Source organism: Sciurus vulgaris (assembly GCF_902686455.1).
Source record: "Sciurus vulgaris genome assembly, chromosome: 8".
Classification (NCBI taxonomy): Eukaryota; Metazoa; Chordata; class Mammalia; order Rodentia; family Sciuridae; genus Sciurus; species Sciurus vulgaris.
This window is the reverse complement of record NC_136468.1, coordinates 109,826,060-109,847,037: the sequence shown is the minus strand read 5'-3', so window position 1 is coordinate 109,847,037 and position 20,978 is coordinate 109,826,060. Positions and strand designations below refer to the sequence as shown.

At 31.5% G+C, this 20,978-nt stretch overlaps 1 protein-coding gene across 4 annotated transcripts in view; it reads left to right on the top strand.

The window, feature by feature from the left end:
* ZPBP (zona pellucida binding protein) overlaps positions 1-20,978 on the top strand; it is a 106,697-nt gene that overhangs the window by 27,443 nt on the left and 58,276 nt on the right. For all 4 annotated transcript variants that reach the window (XR_013765510.1, XM_079149916.1, XM_079149914.1 and 1 more), the window contains 2 exons: positions 6,326-6,544; positions 16,432-16,508. Coding sequence is in view for 3 of the 4 variants with exons in the window: in XM_079149916.1 (XP_079006042.1) it covers positions 6,326-6,544; positions 16,432-16,508 (296 nt within the window). In the remaining variant the exon portion in view is untranslated. The remainder of the gene's footprint in view (positions 1-6,325; positions 6,545-16,431; positions 16,509-20,978) is intronic.

Below are 20,978 nucleotides of genomic sequence, written 5' to 3'. Positions count from 1 at the left end.
AGTTGGAAAGGGGTGTCTATGTTTCTCCTTTATGGTCATAAATGAAACCAGTAGGTATTTCTTCAGCAGTTAGAAACTGTCTAGTGTTTACATAAAGATCAGAAGCTAAGAGAGCAGATAGAATCTTAGTTTTGATAGTGTAGCTTAAAGGAGTAGGTAGGAGCTGGGTGCAGTGGCCCATGCTTGTAATCTCAGAAGTTCCAGATACTGAGGCAGGAGGATTGTGAGTTCACAGCCAGTCTCAGCAATTTAGCAGTGCCCTAAGCAACTCAGTGAGACCATGTATCTAAGTAAAATCCAAAAAGGAACCTGGAAGTGTGCCTCAGTGGTTTAGTGCCCCTAAGTTCAATCTCAGTACCAAAAAAAAAAAAAAAGTAGTTAGTAAAGTGAACAATGGTGGCAGCATTCACTTCATTGTGAGTTCCTCAACAGTGTAAGCCAGGAGCAGGTAGGGACGCCCCTCTGGTTGAAGGAAGAGAGCATCAGTGCTCTCTATCTTTGAGGTGAACTTTTTTGATCTCTGGTATCATTATGGATTTCTTGTCACTTTTATATTTCTTGTATCCAGTGAGATTTGGGATAGGCTTGAAGAAAAATTATAATTTTATAACTTTAATTTGTTTGAAGATGAATACTTAGAGTAGTATTAGATGTAATCTGAGCATCACGTTATAATGGCTAAGAGCACAAACTCTAGGACCAGACTCCCTAGATTATATTCTTAATTTTTTTTATTGGTTCTTGTTAGATATACATGACAGTAGATTGTATATTGACTTGTTATACATGCATAGAATAGAACTTCTTGTGGTTGTACAGATGTGGAGTTTCAATGATGGTATATTCATATATGAACATAGAACACAGGAGAGTTATGTCCAATTTATTCTGTTGTATTTCCTATTCCTTCCCTTCATTCCCCTTTGTCTACCCCAGTGAACTTCTATCCACACCCCCTATTGTGTATTAACATCCGTATATCAGAGAGAATATTGGGCCATTGGTTTTTTGGAATTGACTTATTTCACTGAGCTTGATATTCTCCAGCTCCACCCATTTACTGGAAAATGCCAATTTCATTCTTTAAGGCTGAGTTATATTCCATTGTGTATGTATACCACAGTTTCTTTATCCATTCTTCTATCAGAGGGCATCTAGGTTGGCTCCCTAGTTTAGCTATGGTGAATTGAACTGCTATAAACATTGATGTGGCTGTGTCACTATAGTATGCTGATTTTAAGTCCTTTGGGAATAAAACAAGGAATGGGATAACTGGGACAAATGGTGGTTCCACTCCAAGTTTTCTGAGGACTCTCCTCCATACTGCTTTCCATGGTGGTTGAACCAATTTGCAGTCCCACCAGCAACGTGTAAGTGCACCTTTTCTCCCATATCCTTGCCAACATTTATTGTTACTTGTATTCTTGATAATTGCCATTCTGATTGGAGTGAGATAGAATCTCAGTGTAGTTTTAATTTGCAATTTCTCTGATTGCTAGAGATTTTTTTTTTTTTTTTGGTATTAAGTTTTTTGAAGTGTTTATAGATCCTGGAGATTAACGCTCTATCTGAGGTGCATGTGGTAAAGATTTTCTCCCATTCTGTAGGCTCTCTTTTCACAATCTATTGTTTTCTTTGCCGTGAAGAAGTTTTTAGTTTTAATTCATCCCATTTTTTGATTCTGGATTTTACTTCTTGTGCTTTAGGAATGTCGTTAAGGAAGCTGGTTCCTAAGCCAACTAGATGGAGAGTTGGTCCTGCTTTTTTTTCTAGTAGGTATAGGGTCTCAGTCTAATAGGTAGGTCATTGATCCAGTTTGGGTTGAGTTTTGTGCAGGGTGAGAGATAGGGGTTCAATTTCATTGTGCTACATATGAATTTCCAGTTTTCCCTGCACCATTTGTCAAAGACGCTGTCTTTTCTCCAGTGTGTTTATGGGACCTTTATCTAGTATGAGATAATTGTATTCATGTGGATTTGTTTCTGTCTTCTATTCTGTACCATTAGTTTTCATGTCTGTTTTGGGGCCAATACCATGCTGTTTTTATTCCTTTAGCTCTGCAGCATAATTTAAGGTCTGGTATTGTGAAGCCTTCTGCTTCACTTTTTTTCACTAAGTATTGCATTGGCAATGCTGGGCCTCTTATTTTTCCAATTGAATTTCATTTTTTTCTGTTTCTATGAATAATATGATTTAAATTTTAATAGGAATTGCATTAAATCTGTATGGCACTTTTGGTCATATGGGCATTTTGACAATATTAATTCTGCCTATCCATGAACATGGTAGGTCTTTCCATCTTCTATGGTTTTCTTCAGTGCTCTGTAGTTTTCATTGTGGAGGTCTTTCACCTCTTTTGTTAGATTGATTACAAAATATTTCATTTTTTTGAGGCTATTGTGTATGGGATAGTTTTCCTAATATCTCCTTCAGTTGATTCATCACTGTCATAAAGGAACACAATTGATTTAATGGAGTTAATTTTGTATCCTATTAATTTGCTGAATTTGTTTGAGTTCTAGAAGTTCTATCATGTTTTTTGGGTCTTCTAAATATAGAATCCTGTTGTCAGCAAATAGGGATAGTTTGAGCTTTTCTTTTCCTTTTTGTATCTCTCTCTTTCTTTTTCTTTTTCTTTCTTTCTTTTTTTTTTCCTAATTGCTCTGGCTAGAGTTTCAAGGACTATGTTGAGTAGAAGTGGTGAAAGAGGGTACCTTGTATTATTCCAGATTTTAGAGGGAATGATTTGCATTTTTCTCTTTTAAAAATGATGTTGGCCTTGGGTTTGGCATATATGGCTTTTACAATATTGAAGTATGTTCCTACTATCCCTAGTTTTTCTGGTGTTTTGAACATGAATGGATACTGTATTTTGTCAAATGCTTTTTCTGCATCTATTTAGATAATCATGTGATTCTTGTTTTTAAGCCTATTGATATGGTGAGTTATTGATATTGTATATTGAATAAACCTTGTATTCCTGGGGTAAAACTCACTCAATCATGCTAAACTATCTTTTTAATATGTTTTTATATGCAATTTGACAATATTTTATTAAGAATTTTTATATGTATATTTGTCAAGGATATTGGTCTGAACTTTTCATTCTTTGATGTCTTTGTCTGGTTTTGGTATCAGGGTGATAGTAGCTTCATACACTGAGTTTGAAAGGGTTCTCTCCTTTTCTGTTTCATGGAATAATTTGAGGAGTTTTGGTGTTAGTTCTTCTTTGAAGGTCTTGTTGAACTCAGCTGAGAATCCATCTGGTTTTGGACTTTTCTATGTTGGTAGGCTTTTGGTTGTGTCTTAAATTTCATTGCTTGAATATTTTCTGTTCAAATGTTCTATTTCATACTGATTCAATTTGCATAGGTCATATGCTTCTAGAAATGTGTTGATGTCTCAAGATTTTCCATTTTATTAGAGTATAAATTTTCAAAGTACTTTCTGATTATCATCTTTATTTCAGTAGTGTCTGTGTTTATATTTCCTTTTTTATCACAAATTTTGGTAATTTGAGTCTTTTCCCTCTTACTCTTGGTTAACTTGGGTAAGGGTTTATCAATATTATTTTTTTTTCAAGCAACCAACATTTTGTTTTTTAGATTATTTTTGTTGTAGTCATTTCAATTTCATTGATTTTAGCTCTTGATTTTATTTATTATCTTCTACTACTTCTGGTGTTGATTTGTTCTTTTTTTCTAGGCATTTGAGATGTAAAGTTAGGTTATGTATCTGATGACTTTCTATTGTTTTGAGAACAAGTTCAATGCAATGAACTCTTAGAAGTTCCTTAATAGTATTTTACAGGTTTTGATTTTTTGTGTTCCTATTCTCATTTATCTCTAAGTATTTTTTTTTGTTTCACTCCTGATTTCTCTGCTTTCCATCTATCATTCAATAGCATATTATTTAGTCTCCATATGTTAGATTAACTTTGATATTTTAATTTTATCATTGATTTCTAATTTCATTCCATTGTGATCTGATAGAATGCAGGGTATTTTCATTATTTTTTGTATTTTCTAAGAGTTGTTTTTTGGTCTCAGATATAGTTATTTTAGAAAATGATATGTATGCTGCTGATAAGAAAGTGTTTTTAGTCATTGGATGAAGTATATTCTATATATATCTGTTATATCTAAATTATTAATTATATTTTTAGTTCTATAGCTACTTTATTTAGTTTTTGCTTGGAGGATCTGTCTAGTGATGAGAGTAGTATGTGAAAATCATCAAGTATTACTGTGTCATGGTTTATTTGATTCTTGAAATTATAAAGAATTTGTTTGATGAATGTAGATGCTCCATCATTTGGGGCATAAATATTTACAATTGTTATATCTTGTTGATGTATAATTCATTTAAGCAGTATGAAATATCCTTCTTTGTCCCTTCTGATTAACTTTGGCTTGAAGTCTTCTTTATCCTATGTAAGGATAGAAACCCTTGCTTGTTTACAAGATGCATGTAAATGATATGCTTTTTTTCCCCCCATCCTTTAACCTTCAGTCTGTGAGTGTTTTTGCCTATGAGGTGAGTCTCTTGGAGACAGCATATTGTTGTGTCTTGTTTTTAATCCAATGTGCCAATCTATGTCTTTTGATTGATGAGTTTAGGCTATTTAGATTCAGTGTTATGATTGAGAAATTATTACATTTATTCCCTGTAATTTTGATTTATTTCTGGTTTTTAATTTGAATTAATTTCATCTTTGATTTTTCCTCTAGTGTAATTCCTTTCTTTGCTGGTTTTCATTTTTATTTTTCATTTCTTCTTAAGGTATTTTATTGAGTTTGTTTTTTTAGTGCACATTTTCTAGTTGTGAATTCTTAACTTTTACTTATAATGGAAGTTTATTATTTCATCATCAATTCTGAAGCTTAATTTTGCTGGTATAATATTCTTGCATCCATTTTCTTTCAGAGGTTGGTATATATTATTCTAAGACCTCCTAGCTTTGAGGGTGTGAATTGAGATATCATCTGAGATCCAGTTTGATTTCACTTTAAATGTGACTTGTCTTTTTTTCTCTGGCAGCCTTTAAAGTTCTATCCTTATTCTGTATGTTAGAAATTTTCATAATAATGTGCCTTGGTGTGAGTCTGTTGGAATTTTGTATATTTGGGGTCCTGTAAGCCCCCTGTATTTGATTTTCCATTTCGTTCTTAAGTTTGGGGAAATTTTCTTCTAAGATTATTTCATTGAAAAGATTGAAAATTCCTTTAGTTTGTATCTCAGCCTTCATTTATCCTGATGAATCTTAAATTTGATCTTTTCATATTATCCCATATTTCTTGGAAGTTCTGTTCATGGTCCCTTAACATCTTTCTTCCATGTACAACTTTATTTTCAAGATTATATGTATTTTATCTTCATTGCCTGAAGCTGTCTTCCAAGTGGTCTAGTCTGCTGATGATGCTTTCCATTGAATTTTTTATATAGTTTATTGATTCCTTCATTTTGAGGATTTCTGCTTAACTTTTTCCTCCAGAATCTCTCTTTATTGAAGTGATCTTTCACTTTCTGTATTTTCTCTCTGATTTTACTCCTTACATCATCCTTACCTTGCAGATCAGTTTAACTATGAACATTCTAAACTCCTTTTTTCTGACATTTCTTCCACCATGTTGTCTATGAATTCTGTTACTGATGTATTTTGTTTGTTTGGGATGATTTGTTCCCTTGTTGTTTCATGCTGGTTTTGCGTCAAACCATCTAAAAGCATGGATCTGAGACAGTAGAGTTTTGACCCTGTGAACGTAGTGTCCCTGAAGGCTTCACAGTTTAGGGGCAGACAAATAACAATAACCAATGCAAACAATATATAGCATTAAACCAAATAGTTCCTGCTATGACATCTACATTGTTAATTATCATAATAAACAGAACAAGTGTGATCATATTTTGTCCTCAGTAAAAACAGAAAGATTGCCAAAGGGTTTACAATTTCAACTGGTGAATAGGAATACAAAGAAGCAATTTAGGATGTGTTAATTATCAGGTGAGAGGAGAGAAAATTGAAGTAAAAAATTAATCAGCATGTGACATAATCTCTCAATGTGCCTCATTTTCTTCATTATGAATATTATTATAATCTCAGTTTTAAATGATGTTAAGAGATTTAATTGAGTCACTATTTGAAAAGTTCCTATAAAAGCATTTTGCATTTAATAACTCTAGGTAAGTATTAGTTAAGTAAAAATGAATGTAGCTTTATATGAGATCGTGTGCTGAGTTTATTCCAAATCATGAATGGTTGCAATATGTGTTTGAATTATTTAAATAATCATGTTTGTTTCTTTCTCTGCTTAATTTTCTACAGCATATCGTGAACCTCATTATTATTACCAGTTCACAGCTCGTTATCATGCAGCTCCCTGCAATAGTATCTATAATATTTCCTTTGAAAAGAAACTTCTTCAGATTTTAAGCAAATTGGTTCTTGATCTTTCATGTGAAATTTCCTTACTGAAGTCTGAATGCCATCGTGTTAAAATGCAAAGAGCTGGTTTGCAAAATGAATTGTTCTTTACATTTTCGGGTAAGTGTAAAAAAGTCTTTAAAAAAATTAAAACCAATTTTAAACACTTTATGAATTATTAGCAGTATTTTTGGAATATAAATTTTCTAAATTAAATGTATTTCCTGTTCTGTGCTTTCATTTTGGTACTAATAATCCCCAAATAAAATCCTAATTTGTATAATGAAAAGTTTGCTCTTTCAAATAACTTAAACCTTCCTGTGGTAATTTACCATAGAATGGAACTCAGCACAAGGATCTATTGTGATATTTAGTTACAATGACTTAATTTGTGAAAACATCTAATAAGGAGGTTGGTTAACATTGTAGACATGAAGAACCATTTAGCTTCCTGTCATAATCTAAAGCGGAAGCCTAAGGACAAAAAATTCAACTTGATTTGTAAGGATTTTAGATTTATAAGTGGTTTAAGAATTCTTTCTTAAAAATAGCCATCCATGCATTCTTTTTTCTTCTTTAAAAAAAAAAAATGTTTTTCATAGTGGGGATTGAACCCACAGGCATGTTACCACTGAACTACATCCCCAACCCTTTTTCTTTTGATTTTGACACCAGTTCTTACTAAGTTATGATCCTCCTGCTTCAGCCTCTGTGTTACAGGCATGTACCACAGCACTCCACTGAGCTCATTTATATGTTTTATAGGATACTTCCCTTCCTATTTTATATCAAAAGCTGTTGCTTGCTATATTCCTTTCATATTCCATCTTTTCCCTTGATTTCTCTGTTATTAGTATTGAATTATACCTACCTATTTCCCTAACTCACCCTCTGTTTCTTTTTTCTGTTATTTACATTTTGGTCACCTAGAATTGAATATCAGTTGAAAGACACAGTTGAGAGGTATGACATTTTGATTTAAAAGCAAAGGACATGAGAAGTTCAAACTAATTTTTAATCTTTTATCTTCATTGCCACATTTTTCCTCAGAAAATTCCAAAAAACCAGTATTGAAATTTTTCTCCCATTCCTAAAACAAAGGACCAGAGGCAGACTGTTTAGATTTTTAAGAACTCAAAGATTTTGTAACTTTTCAGTGTTTTTACGACAGCTTGATGTTGATTACAATTACTTGTAAATTTTACTATTTGCTTCTCTAGTTTTGCCAAAAAGTCGTTGGAGTTTTGCTAGGGATTGCATTAAAATCTGTACATAGGTTTGGGTATTATTGCCAACTTATAATATTGTCTGTCAGTGCATGAACACAGACTCTCTGTCCATTAATTTAAGACTTCTTTTCTTTCAGAATGTTTCATAGTTTTCAATATAGAAAACTTAAAGTTTAGTTTTTATTGCTATATTATACAAAATAGTGAATTCATTGTGGCATATTGTTTATGTACATAACATAATTCAGTTTCATTCCTCAGTACCTTACCTGTACCTCTTCTTCCTCCCTTTAATCTCCACCCTTCTGTTTTCAGGAATATCTGCACCTCACCTTCTTGCATTTTTTCCTTCTAGTTCCCACATATAAGTCATAAGACTTTCTGAGTCTGGCTTATTTCATTTAACATGATGTTCTACACTTCCATACATGCTTTCATAAAACTCCATTGTGTATATATACCACATTTTATCTGTCTATTGGTTGATTGAAACTTCAGCTGGTTCCATAACTTGATTATTGTAAATTGTGCTATAATACCATGCATGTGCATGTGTAACTATAGTATGATGTCTTCAGTTCTTCTAGAAAACACTGAGTTCATACATTGGTTCCCATTCCTACTCTTTTGAGGAATCTCCACACTTATTTCTATAATGGTCACACTAATTTACAGTCCCAACAACAGTGTATAAGTGTTCCTTTTTCTTCATCCTCACCAGCATTTATTATTATTATTATTTGTGTTTTTGATGATTGCTGTTTTAACTGAGTAAGATGTAAATGCAGTGTTGTTTTAATTTGTATTTTCCTGATTGCTAATTTTTTTCATACATTTTCTTGCCATTTGTATTTCTTCTTTTGAGAAATATCTGTTTAGATCCTTTGCTCATTTATTAAATGAGCTATTTGGTTTTTCAGTGCTAAGATTTTTTTTTGGTTCTTTATGTGTTTTAGATATTAATTCTGTGTCAAAAGAGTAACTGACAAAGATCTTATATTCTGTTTGCTTTCTTTTCACAGAATTGATTCTTTTGCTCTATAGAAGGTTTTTAATCTAATGTCATTCTATTCATTATAATTACTTTCTAAATTTGAGGGGTCATATTGAGGAAGTTACTGCCTGCCACCTAAGTGTTGAAACCTGTGTTTTCTTCAAGCAGATCCAAAATTTCTTGTCCAATTACTAGGTCTTTGATCTGCTTTAATATTTATGCAGGGTGCAACATTGGGCTCTACATTCAGTCTTTTACATATGGATATCAAGTTTTATCCAGCCATTTATTAAAAGGACTGTCTTTTCTGCAATGTATGCTTTTGATACTATGTGAAGAATCAGATAACTGTACATATATTTGTCTGTGTCCTCTATTCTATTCCATTGATATTCATGTCTGTTTTGTTGCCACTACTATACTATATGGCTTTATCTGTGTATTGAGTTCTGCTCTGCTGGTCTGCATGTTTGTTTTTATGTGGTACTATACTGTTTTAGTTACTATGTCTCTATAATATAATTTGGAATCTGGCATTGTAATGCTTCTAGCATTACTCTTTTTCATTAGAATTGTTTTGGTTATTCTGGATTTTTTACCTTTCATAAAGTTGCAGGAGTCTTTTATGAAAAATGTTACTGGGTATTTTGATGGGGATCACATTATATTTGTAGATAACTTTTGTTAATATGGTCTTTTTTACAATATTAATTCTACCTTTCCAAGAATATGTGCAGTCTTTCAGTCTTCTAGTGTCTTCTTTGATTGTTTTTTCCATATTTTATAATTTTATTTGTTGAGATTTTTCATCTTCTTGGTTAGATTTAGTCATAGTTTTTTTTAGGCTATTATCAATCAAGTTTTTTAATACATTTTTTAGCAGATTCATTATTAGCATATAGAAAAGCTTTTGATTTTTTTTTGGTTTTGTATTCTACTCTGCTGAATTTATTTATGAACTCTGGAAGTCTTCTGGTGGAGTTTTTTAAATCTTTTTTAAGGATAGGATTATATCATCTAGAAACACTGATAATTTGACTTCTTCCTATAATACTTTTATCCTTTTTTATTTCTTTTTCTTGACTAATTGTTCTGGCTAAAATTTCAAGTACTGTATTGAATAGGCGAGGTCAGAATGGATATTTTTGTCTCATTCTTAAGTTTAGAGATGATTTCAGTTTTTCCTTATTCAATATGATGCTAACTCTGAGTTTTTCATATGTAACTTTTATGAGGTTGTGGTAAGTTCATTCTACCCCTAGTTTCTTCGGTGTTTTTATCATGAGTGGGTCTTCAGTTTTGTCAAAGGCTTTTTCTGCATCTGTTGAGATGGTCTTGTGATATTTTTCCAGAATTCTACTTATGTGATGAATAATATTTATTGATTTGCATATGTTCGGGCAACCTTGCATCCTTGGGATAAGACCAACTTGATCCTAATGTAAAATCTTCTTAATGTGTTTGAATACAAATTACTAAGATTTTTTAAAGGATTTTTTTTTAACCTATGTTCATCAGGTATATTGGTCTGTAGTTTTTTTTTTTTTTTTTCCTTGACATATCCTTATCTGGTTTTGGTATCATGATAAGACTGGCTTCATAAAATAAATATGAGCATTCTCTCCACCTTCCATTTCATGGAATAATTTAAGGAGCATTGGTTATAGTTTCTCTTTAAAGGTCTGATAAAATGCAGCTGGGAAAACATTTGTTCCTGGGCTTTACATTGTTGGAGAGGTTTTCATTTTGCTGTGTTTTATATTGTTTTTTTAAATTAAAGCTTTAATCTCATTGCTTATTATCAATTTGTTTAGATAGTCTCTATCTTTGGTTCAGTTTTGTTTGGGTCATATATGTCCAGAAATCTGTCCATTTATTCTAGTTTTTCCAATTTATTGGAAAGTAAGTTTTCAAACTAGTCACCTGTTAGTCTCTTGATATCAGAAATGTCTTTGGCAATACCTTCTTTTCCCTCTCTACTTTTATTAATTTGAGTCTTCACTTTGGTTAATTTGGTTAAAGGTTTACCAGTATTGTTTATCCTTCAAAAGAACCAACTCTTTGTTTCATTGATCCTTTGTATTGTTGTTTTATTGTCTATTTTATTAATTTAAGCCATGATTTAATTATTTTCTTCTATTTTGAAATTGGTTTGTATTTATTTTTCTAGGACCTTGAGACATGTGCTAGTAGTTTATTTAGAATCTTTATGATGTTCACACATAAGCATTTATAGTTGTAAACTTTCCTCTTTGATCCAACCTCATAGTGTCCCAGAGATTCTGGTATGTTGTATATATATTCTTCTTTGCTTCTAGGAATTTTAAAATTTCTCCCCTAATTTCATCTCTGATCTATTCATCATTCAAAGGTATATTGTTCAGTCTCCATGTATTTATGTAGTTTTCATTGTTTTTCTTGCTAGTGATTTCTAATTTCATTTTGTTGTGACCTGATTAGTGCAAGGAATTAAATTGATTTTATAAATGTTTTCTGAGACTTGCTTGGTGACATAAGATGTGGTCTATTTTAAAGAGGCTGTATGAGAGTCTTAGACGAGTTTGAATTCAGGTGTTATTGGATGAAATCTTATATAGATATCTGTTAGATCCATTTGATAAATATTATTTTTTAGGTCTCTCCAAATAATTTTTTATTAGTTTTATATTTGGATGGTCTATCTCTTAATTAAAAAGATTTATTGAAATCATGTAGTATTATTATATTGGGGTCTGAGTGTTTGAATGTTGAATAGTGTTTATTTTATGTAATTAGGGACATGGTAATTTGGGGGCATAAATATTTACTGTCATTTTATCTTCCTATTGTATTCTTCCCTTTAGTATGAAGTAACCTTCTTTGTCTCTTATTAATTTTGTCTTGCAGTCTGTCTTATTCAAAATTAGAATAATTATTCCTGCTTGCTTGCTTTAGAGCTCCATTTGCGTGGGATATCATTTTCCTTTCTTTCCCTTCAGCTTAAGTGTCTTTGCCTGTAAGTAGGCAACATATTATTGGGTCTTGTTTTTTAATTCTGTCTACCAGTTCATGTCTTTTAATTTGAGTGTTGAGATGATTTATATTGTGTTAGTACACATACTTCCTGCCATTTTGATTCATTTCTAATGTTTAATTCAATGCTAATACTCATTTTGCTTAGCTATTTTTCTAATGAGATTCATCTGTTCACAAGCTCAGGGGTTTCTCCTTTCTTCTTTTTTTAAAAAAATCTTTCTAAGAGTAGCATTTCTTTAAGTATTTTTATAATGCTGGCTTAGTACTCCTGAATTCTTTTAGTTGGTGCTTTTTTTGGAAGGTTTTTATTTCTTCAGTGATTCTGAAGAATAACTTTGCTTTCATTTATTTATTTTCCTTAATAGAAGCTTTGATTATTGCATTTTTATCTTCTCCAATATATATTTACTTCGTTATGAATTTCTCTGTAATCACTGTATACCATAAATTTTAATAAGTTGTGTTTTTACATTTATATAGTTTGAAATATTTGATTTTTTTAACAAATCATAAATTATATATTAGTGTTTTAAATGTCCAAGTTCTTTGGATTTTCCAACTATTTTCTGTTATGGATTTGTAATTTAATTCTTTTGTGGGCTGAATGCATATACTAAATTGTTTCTATTCTTTTAAATTTCTTAGTGTGTTTAATATGGCCCCAAATGTGGTCTCTATTAGTGAGGGCTTCATGTGAGCTTGAGAAGAAGGTTTATTACCTCTTGTTGGATGAAGTATTTTCTGAATGTCAGTTGAGTACAGTTGATGGGTGGTACTTTTCAGGTCAGTTGTGTTCTTTTCAATATTTACTTTTTAAATTTTTCAGTTACTAATAGAGAGGTGTTGATGTCTCCACATATAATAGTTGTTTCTTATATTTTTCCTTGCAGTTTTATTCATATTTTGCCTCAAGTATCTGTGCTCTCTAGTGTTAGATACACACACATTAGGGATTCTTGTGTATTTGTGGACAATTGATTTATCCCTAATAATTACTTTTGCCTTCGTCTGTCTTCTCTGAAATTAATATTGTTACTCCAGCTTTTTTAAAATTTATATAAGCATTACATATTTTTCTCCAACTCCTTGCTTTTTATCTATCCATGTCTTTATATTTTAAAAAGGTTCCTTATGAACAATATACACTTCCCTCCATGTTTTTTAATGAGAAATCTTATGTTGATCTTATTATAGACTCCTTATATGTGACAAATTACTTCTTACTTGCAGCATTTGAGATTGTCTCTTTCTCTTTCACATGTGAGAGTTTGATTATAATATGACACAGTGTGGAACTCCTTGCATTTCCCCTTGGACTTATTTGGATTCTTCTGATCCTCTTATGTATGCAAATTTATATCTTTTGTCAAATTTGGGAAATTTTTGTCATTTGTTATTTAGTCATTCTTTTTTCTTTTCTCTTTTCTTAACTCCCATTTTATGTATATATGATACACTTGATGTTATCCCACAGGTCTCCTAACTTCATTGTTTATGTACTTCACTGACTAATTTTAAAGACTATCTTCAAGTTGGTTGATCCTTTCTTCTGACTGCTCAATCTGTTGTTAAAAATCTTTTGTGAATTCCTTTCATTTGTTATGATTTTGTGTTCTAGGATTTTTATTAGTTTCCTTTTTGTAAGTTTCCTTTTTATAGCTTCTTTAACTTCTTTGATATTCTGTGTTTAGTAAGACAGCATTTCCCTGATTTTTTAGGGGGATTCTTTGTCCATAATTTTCTCCAGCTCCTTGAACATAGGGGAGATAGTTGATTCAGAGATTTTTATCTAATAAATAGGCTTTGAACTTTTTTAGGTGTTCTGTGGACTATAATGTAGGGGAGATATTACTAACGAGATGGATGATTAAGAACTTCCATCAGATATTCTTAGTGTTTTGAAAGAATTGAACAGAAAACAAACAATGTATGTATATGGATAGCATAGTAGGTATTTTGGAGAATTCTATAATATCTAGTGGGATATGTGGAGAATCAAATTGTCATGATGGCTGGTGGCCAAATTATTAATAGCTTTGTTGGTCCGAAGTACTTATGATTTTATTCATAGTCATACAGATTTTAAGGAATAGGAAAAATCATATCATTCAGTCTATCCTTTTTTGTTATAATTTACTTATTTTGATTCATTGTACACAAATGGGGTACAACTGTTGTTTCTCTGGTTGTACATGAAGTAGAGTCACACCATTTGTATAATCATACATGTACATAGGGTAATGATGTTTGTCTCATTCTGTTATTTTTCCTTCCCCCCACCCCTTTCACCCCTTTTTTTCCTCTATACAATCCATCCTTCCTCCATTCTTGCCTCCCTCCCACTCCCTGATATGTATCATCATCCACTTATCAGAGAGGTCATTCGGCCTTTTTTAGGGGATATTGGCTTATCTCACTTAGCATGATATTCTCCAGCTGCATCAATTTACCTGCAAATGCCATAATTTTATTCTTCTTTATGGCTGAATAATATTCCATTGTGATATATACCACAGTTTCTTTATCCATTCATCAATTGAAGGGCATCTAGGTTGGTTCCATAATCTAGCTATTGTGAATTGAGCAGCTATGAACATTGATGTGGCTGTATCACTGTAGTATGCTGATTTTAAGTCCTTTGGGTATAGGCCAAGGAGTGGGATAGCTGGGTCAAGTGGTTCCATTCCAAATTTTCTAATAAATATCCACACCACTTTCCAGAGTGGCAGCACTAATTTGCAACTGCACCAGCAATATATGAGTGTACCTTTACCCCCACATCCTCTCCAATACCTATTGTTGCTAGTATTCTTGATAATTGCCATTCTAATTGGGGTGATATGGAATCTTAGGGTAGTTTTGATTGTATTTCTCTTATTACTAGAGATCTTATTACTAGAGATATTGAACATTTTTTCATATATCTGTTGATTGCTTATAGCTCTTCTGTGAAGTGTCTGCTCATTTTCTTAGCCCATTTGTTGATTGGGTATTTGTATCCTCGGTGTAAAGTTTTTGAGTTCTTTATAGATTCTGGAGATTAGTGCTGTATCTGAAGTATGTGTGGCAAAGATTTTCTCCCACTCTGTAGGCTCTCTCTTCACGTTGCTGATAGTTTCCTTTGCTGAGAAAAAGCTTTTTAGTTTGAATCTATCTCAATTATTGATTCCTGCTTTCTTTTATTTCTTGTGCTTTGGGAGTCATGTTAAGGAAGTCTGGTCCTGAACTGACAAGATGAAGATTTGGACCTACTTTTTCTTCTATTAGATTCAGGGTCTCTGGTCTGATTCTTAGGTCCTTGATACATTTTGAGTTGAGTTTTGTGCAGGGCGAGACATAGGGGTTTAGTTTCATTTTGCTGCATATTAATTTCCAGTTTTCCCAAGGCACCATTTGTTGAAGAGGCTTTCTTTTCTCCATTGTATGTTTTTGGCACCTTTGTCTAGTATGAGGTGACTGTATTTATGTAGGTTTGTCTCTGTGTCCTCTGTTCTGTACCAATGATCTACCTGTCTGTTTTGGTGCCAATATCATGCCGTTTTTGTTACTATTGCTCTGTAGTATACTTCAAGTTCTGATATTGTGATACTCCCTGCTTCACTCTTCCTGCTAAGAATTGCTTTAGTTATTCTGGGTCTCTTATTCTTCAAAGTATATTTCATGATTGCTTGCTCTGTTTCTATGAGGGTACATCATTGGAATTTTAATTGGAATTGCATTGACTTTGTATAGTACTTTTGGTAGTATGGCCATTTTGACAATATTAATTCTACCTATCCAAGAACAGGGGAGGTCTTTGCATCTTCTACGGTTTTCTTCAGTTTCTTTCTTTAGTGTTCTGTAGTTCTCATTGTAGAGGTCTTTCACCTCTCCACCTATTCTTTTATAGTGTAAAATCATAAGAACTTAAATAATGTGCCTGTGTTTATTAACAGTAGATCTAGGGCTCAAAATAAGATTTCCTTCTATGTATTTAATGAATAGTTGAAAGAAACTAAAGGTTTTGATCTTTGATGAGGCCAGGAGGTTGATGGTATGATTAATAAAGATTATTAATGGAAATCTTTTGTTTCTTATGCCTTCTTTAGTTTTAAGTCTTGGTAGTATATTAGGAAATTTTTTCAGGTGATCTTGCAAAGATATTACTCATTTGCACATTGCTGAATCTATAGCATTTTCTTGATTTTGTTTACTTATTTATACCAAATACATAGAGTAATAACTGGCACATTGTTGGTTCCTGGTCATTATTTAATAAATAAGGACATAATGTATGAGTATGTTTATCATTTCAGTTACCATGGTCACTACCATAATCCAATCTCATTCTCTTTCCAGTATTGTTAGCATAGTTCATTTTACCTCTATCACTTCATAGGAAGGCATTAAGAATTGAGTTAGGCTAGTGACACACATTATAATATATGGTCAGAGTTAAATAGAGAATTGAATGAATACACACCCACACTTATGCATACATATGCTATACAAGTTGAAATAAATATATCATTAAAATTTTATAGAATCAAAATAGCCAAGCATTATCAAGAAATTTAATTGTTTATTATAGAAGTGAGGTTTTCTTGATTTATATAAAACAAATATTTGGCTTAGGTTCATTCTGAATAGTTATGTAATATTAGAAAAAATTGCTTAAATTTTTAATGGAAGAGGAGTATTAGACAAATGATCTTCATTTTTCAAAATCCAATTTAAATATTGTGATATAGTACATTAGACCCTTTATAAAATATAATATATTTTCTCAGTTTCATCTCTAGACACTGAAAAAGGACCCAAGCCATGTACAGATCATAATTGTGAATCTTCTAAAAGACTATCTAAGGTATGTTATGTGACGCTGGAAAAAGAAAAAAAAAAGTTGAATGAACATGCTCAGTGTGTAAGTAAGCATTTAGCTATTTATAAAATCATCTAACCCCCACAGTTAGGAATTTCAACAATAAAAATAAAACTTCATTCAATAATAAAAATAATATAATTGATATTTTATAGAATATTTTCAAATTTAATATTTTGTAACTGATTATATAAAAAGAATGCTTTTCCATTTATTTGGCCATATTTGCCATTGTTAATCAATATATAATTATTATTTATAACATCACATCTTCTAAGGAGGCTCAGTAAGAAGGATCACGAGTTTGAGGTCAGTTGGGGCAACTAAGTGAGATTCTTAATAAAGTCTCAAAATAAAGTAAAAAGACTGGGAATGCAACTCAGTGCTTGCCTAGCGTGTGGTAGGCCCTCCTTGGTTCAATCCTCAGTACTGGAAAAACAAAAAAAGAACAAATCATGGTTGCAATTTTCCTTAATTGTTTCAATTTCCAGTATGCATTTGCATATATTATTCTTATATCTTGCCACTTTCTAAATTCACTTGTTACACTATTTTATAGATTACTTAGGATTTTTTGTAATCCATCATGTAATCTCCAAATGGACACATTGTTACTTCTTTCTACTGTTTATGCCTTCTATTTCTTTGTCTGGTCTTGTTTGAATGTTAGAATATACAGTACAACATTGAACAGATGTGATGAGCATTGACATCTTTTTCTTGTTCCTAGTCCCAGGGGGAAAGCATTTAATCTTTCCCCTTTGAGTGTGGTATTCACTCTAGTTTTCATAGATGTCTTTTATCAGAATGAGGAAGTTCCTTTCTATTCCCATTTACTGGAGTATAATATAAATGGATATTAAATTTTGTTCAATACTTTTTTCTGATTTTATTGAAAAACACTTCAACGTGTCTGCATTGTATTTATCAGTATTTTATTTAGGATTTCTCCATCTTTGTTTTATTTTTTCCTCTTTCCTACTCTCTTCTCTGAGATAGAATCTGTGGCCATGTTTTAAGACTACTCTAAGAACAGTTAAAAAAAGACATCAGTACATCAATCATTTCAGCATTTTTAATTGAAGAGTAGGGAGATAATTTTAGATTGATACATAGTTTCAAGAAAAATTCAGAGAGATTCCTTATGCTTATGGTACAATACCACAATTATAGATATTGACAGTGATTTTTATAATGCTTTCGTATAGCTTTTTCCAGTTTACTTAAATTCATTTGTGTGTGTCAAGTTTATATATAAAATAGTTCAATACCACCAGAATTCCTTGTGTTGCCTTTTTATCACATCTCCCACCTTCCTGACTCTCTCCTACCTGCCTCCCTAAAGCCTGACGGTGATTATCCTGTTCTCTATTTCTAAAGTTTTATTATTTGTAAAACTTCCTAAAGATTCATACAAGATAGTATATACATCAATAGTTTTGTCCCTTTATATTTGTATTTCATGATGTACATGTCATCATTCATTGTACCATTAACCTGTTGAAGGACCAGTTTTTGACTTTTTCATTTAAAGCTGTAGAATTTTATATATAGGTTTGCACGTGAGAATAAATTTACATTTGGGACGTTAATTTTGAGTAATTCTGAGTTGTACTCTGCTCAGTTTGTTTCCTACCAGTAATGAATGAATGAAGTTTTTTCCACATCTTTGTTGCCACTTGGATTTATTTGTATTATATATGTTATCCATTCTAGTTGTGTCCTAATATCCCATTATGGTTTTAATTTGCATTTCTCTAATGGTTTATTATGTTAACCCTATTTTCATGTTTATTTGCCACCTATAAAATCTTAGGTAAAATATCTGTTAATTGTTTTTGCTCATTTTTTCATTGTATTGTTTGTTTTTTAAAATCAATGTGTTAGAGAGTTCTTCAGATCTTCTTGGTAATGGTACTCTTTGCAATTTTTTATTTGCATTATTTTTACACGGTAAACTGTGTAATCCTCATATTCACATGAATTCTTACCAAGAAGAAGTTTTTAATTTTTATGAGGTCTGTCATTATGGTTGATTTGCATATATTGACCAACCTTGTTTTGAAATGAAACCTACTTGATAACGTGTATTATCTTAATAAGTTTTTGAATGCAGTTTGCCAGTATTTTGTTGAGAATTTTTGCATGTATGTTTATCATGGGTATTGGTGTATTGTTTTCTTTCCTAGATGTGTCTTTGTCTGATTTTAATATCAGGGTTATACTAGCTTCTTAGAATTAATTTCAGAATGTTCCTTCACTTTCAATTTCATGGAATAATTTGAGGAAGACTGGTGTTCGTTCTTCTTTAAATGTCTGGTAGAACTCAGCCAAGAATTCATCTGGTCCAGGGCTTTTCTTTGTTGGTAGTCTTTTAATTGCTGTTTCAATTGTATTTCTGAATATTGGTCTGTTTAGGTTTTCTGTATCTTTCTGGACAGGTCATTTGTGTCTAGAAATTTTTTATTGTCTTCCAGATTTTTCAGTTTATTGGAGCATAACTCCAAAAATCAACAAAATTAGATATGAAAAAGGTGATAGTACCTTAGACACTTCTGAAATTCAGAAGATCATTAGAAACTATTTTGAAAATTTATTCTCCTATAAACTGTTGGGAGGTTTTTGGTTACTAACTCAATTTCCTTTCTAGTTGTATACTGAGTCTTAACAATGGTTAATTATTCATCTCACTGTATGTGTGTTTTTTCAACACTGTTTTAGCTATCTTAGGATCAATACCTCTGTATACATTTTGAATATGGTTGTAGTTGTCTGAAAAATATTTTCTGGGATTTTAGAAGGGAATACATTAAACCTATTTTGACTTAATTAACATACATATTGATTTTTTTCAACCTCAAGACATGATGTCTCTACATCTTAGGTCTTCTGATACATCTTGTATTAGTGTTTTGCATTTTCAGCATACAGATCAAAACATATTTTAGGAAGTTTGTATTTAAGTATTTCCATTTGTCATGATGTTGTTTTTGGGTTTGTCATGTATTGCATTTATAATGTTGAGGTAAGTTTCTTCTATCCCTAGTTTCTCCAGTTTTTTAAAAATAAATAGTTGCTGTATTTTATCAAAGGTCTTTCCTGCCTTGAGATGATCATTTGATTTTTGTTCTTAGTTCTGTTTCTCTGATGAGTTACATTATACATATGGGTCCCCCCTTCTCTTGGTTAATTTGGCTAAAGATTTATCAATATTATTTATCTTTTGGAAGAATGAACTCTGTTGTATTGATCCTGTGTATTTTTTAAAATTCTTAATTTTATTAATTTCAACTCTCATCTTTATTACTTCCTGATATTCTACTGATTTTGGAATTAGTTTGTTCTTCTTTTTAAGGCCTAAGTGCAACATAAGTTTATTTATTTGCAATCTAGTTTTTTAAGATAGGCACTCAATGCAATAAATTTTCCTCTTAGTACTGCTTTCATCCAGTCCCAGGGATTTTGATATGTTGTATCTCTGTCTTCATTTGTTTTTAAGAATTTCTTGATTTATTCTCTCAATTTTTCTTTGATTCATTCTTCATTTTAGATATTGTTTAATCTCTATGAGTTTGTATGGTATTTTTCTTGCTGTTGAATTCTAGTTTCTTTCCATTGTGATCCAATATGATGTATGTGATTATAATCAGTTTTTTTTTTTTTTTTGTATTTTCTAAGTTTTACATTGTAATCTAGAACATGGTTTGTTAGAGAAGGTTCCATCAACTGCTGAGAAGAAAATAAATTCTGCTATTTTGGGGTGGAATATTCCAATATTTGGTCCATTTGATTTATAGTATTACTTAAGTTAGATACATCTTTATTGATTTTATGCTTTGATGGTATGTCTATTGGTGACATTATTTGTTGTAATTCCCAGTATTATTGTATTTTGGTCTATCTGGGATTTAATGATAAGGAGTATTTTTTAATGTAATTGGGGGGTGCATTGATATTTGTTGCCTATACATTATCATTATTTCTTCTCTTTGTATGGATTACTTTTACCAGGATAAAATGGACCTCCTTGTCTCATCTTTTCTGATTAAAATTTGCTTAAAATCAACTTCACCAGATATGAGAATGGCTATTCTGGCTTGTTTTCATATTCTGTTTGTATCAAATATTTTTCTCTAATCTTACACCTTCAGCCTGTGAGTGTCCCTACCTATGAGATGAATATCTTGCAAAAAGCATATGGTTGGATCTTTTTTTTAATCAATTTTGTTTATTAAGAAATATATATTTTAGTTGATTTTTTAGATACACATGATGTAAAGTGTATTTTGATATACACATATGGAATATAACATATTCTAATTAGGAACTCTTTCTTGTTTTACATGATGTTGAGTTTCACTTTCATGTATTCATATGTGGACAAGTTATGTCAAATTCATTCTACTGTCAGATTCATAACTGTCAGGAAAGTTATGTCAGATTCATTCTACTGTC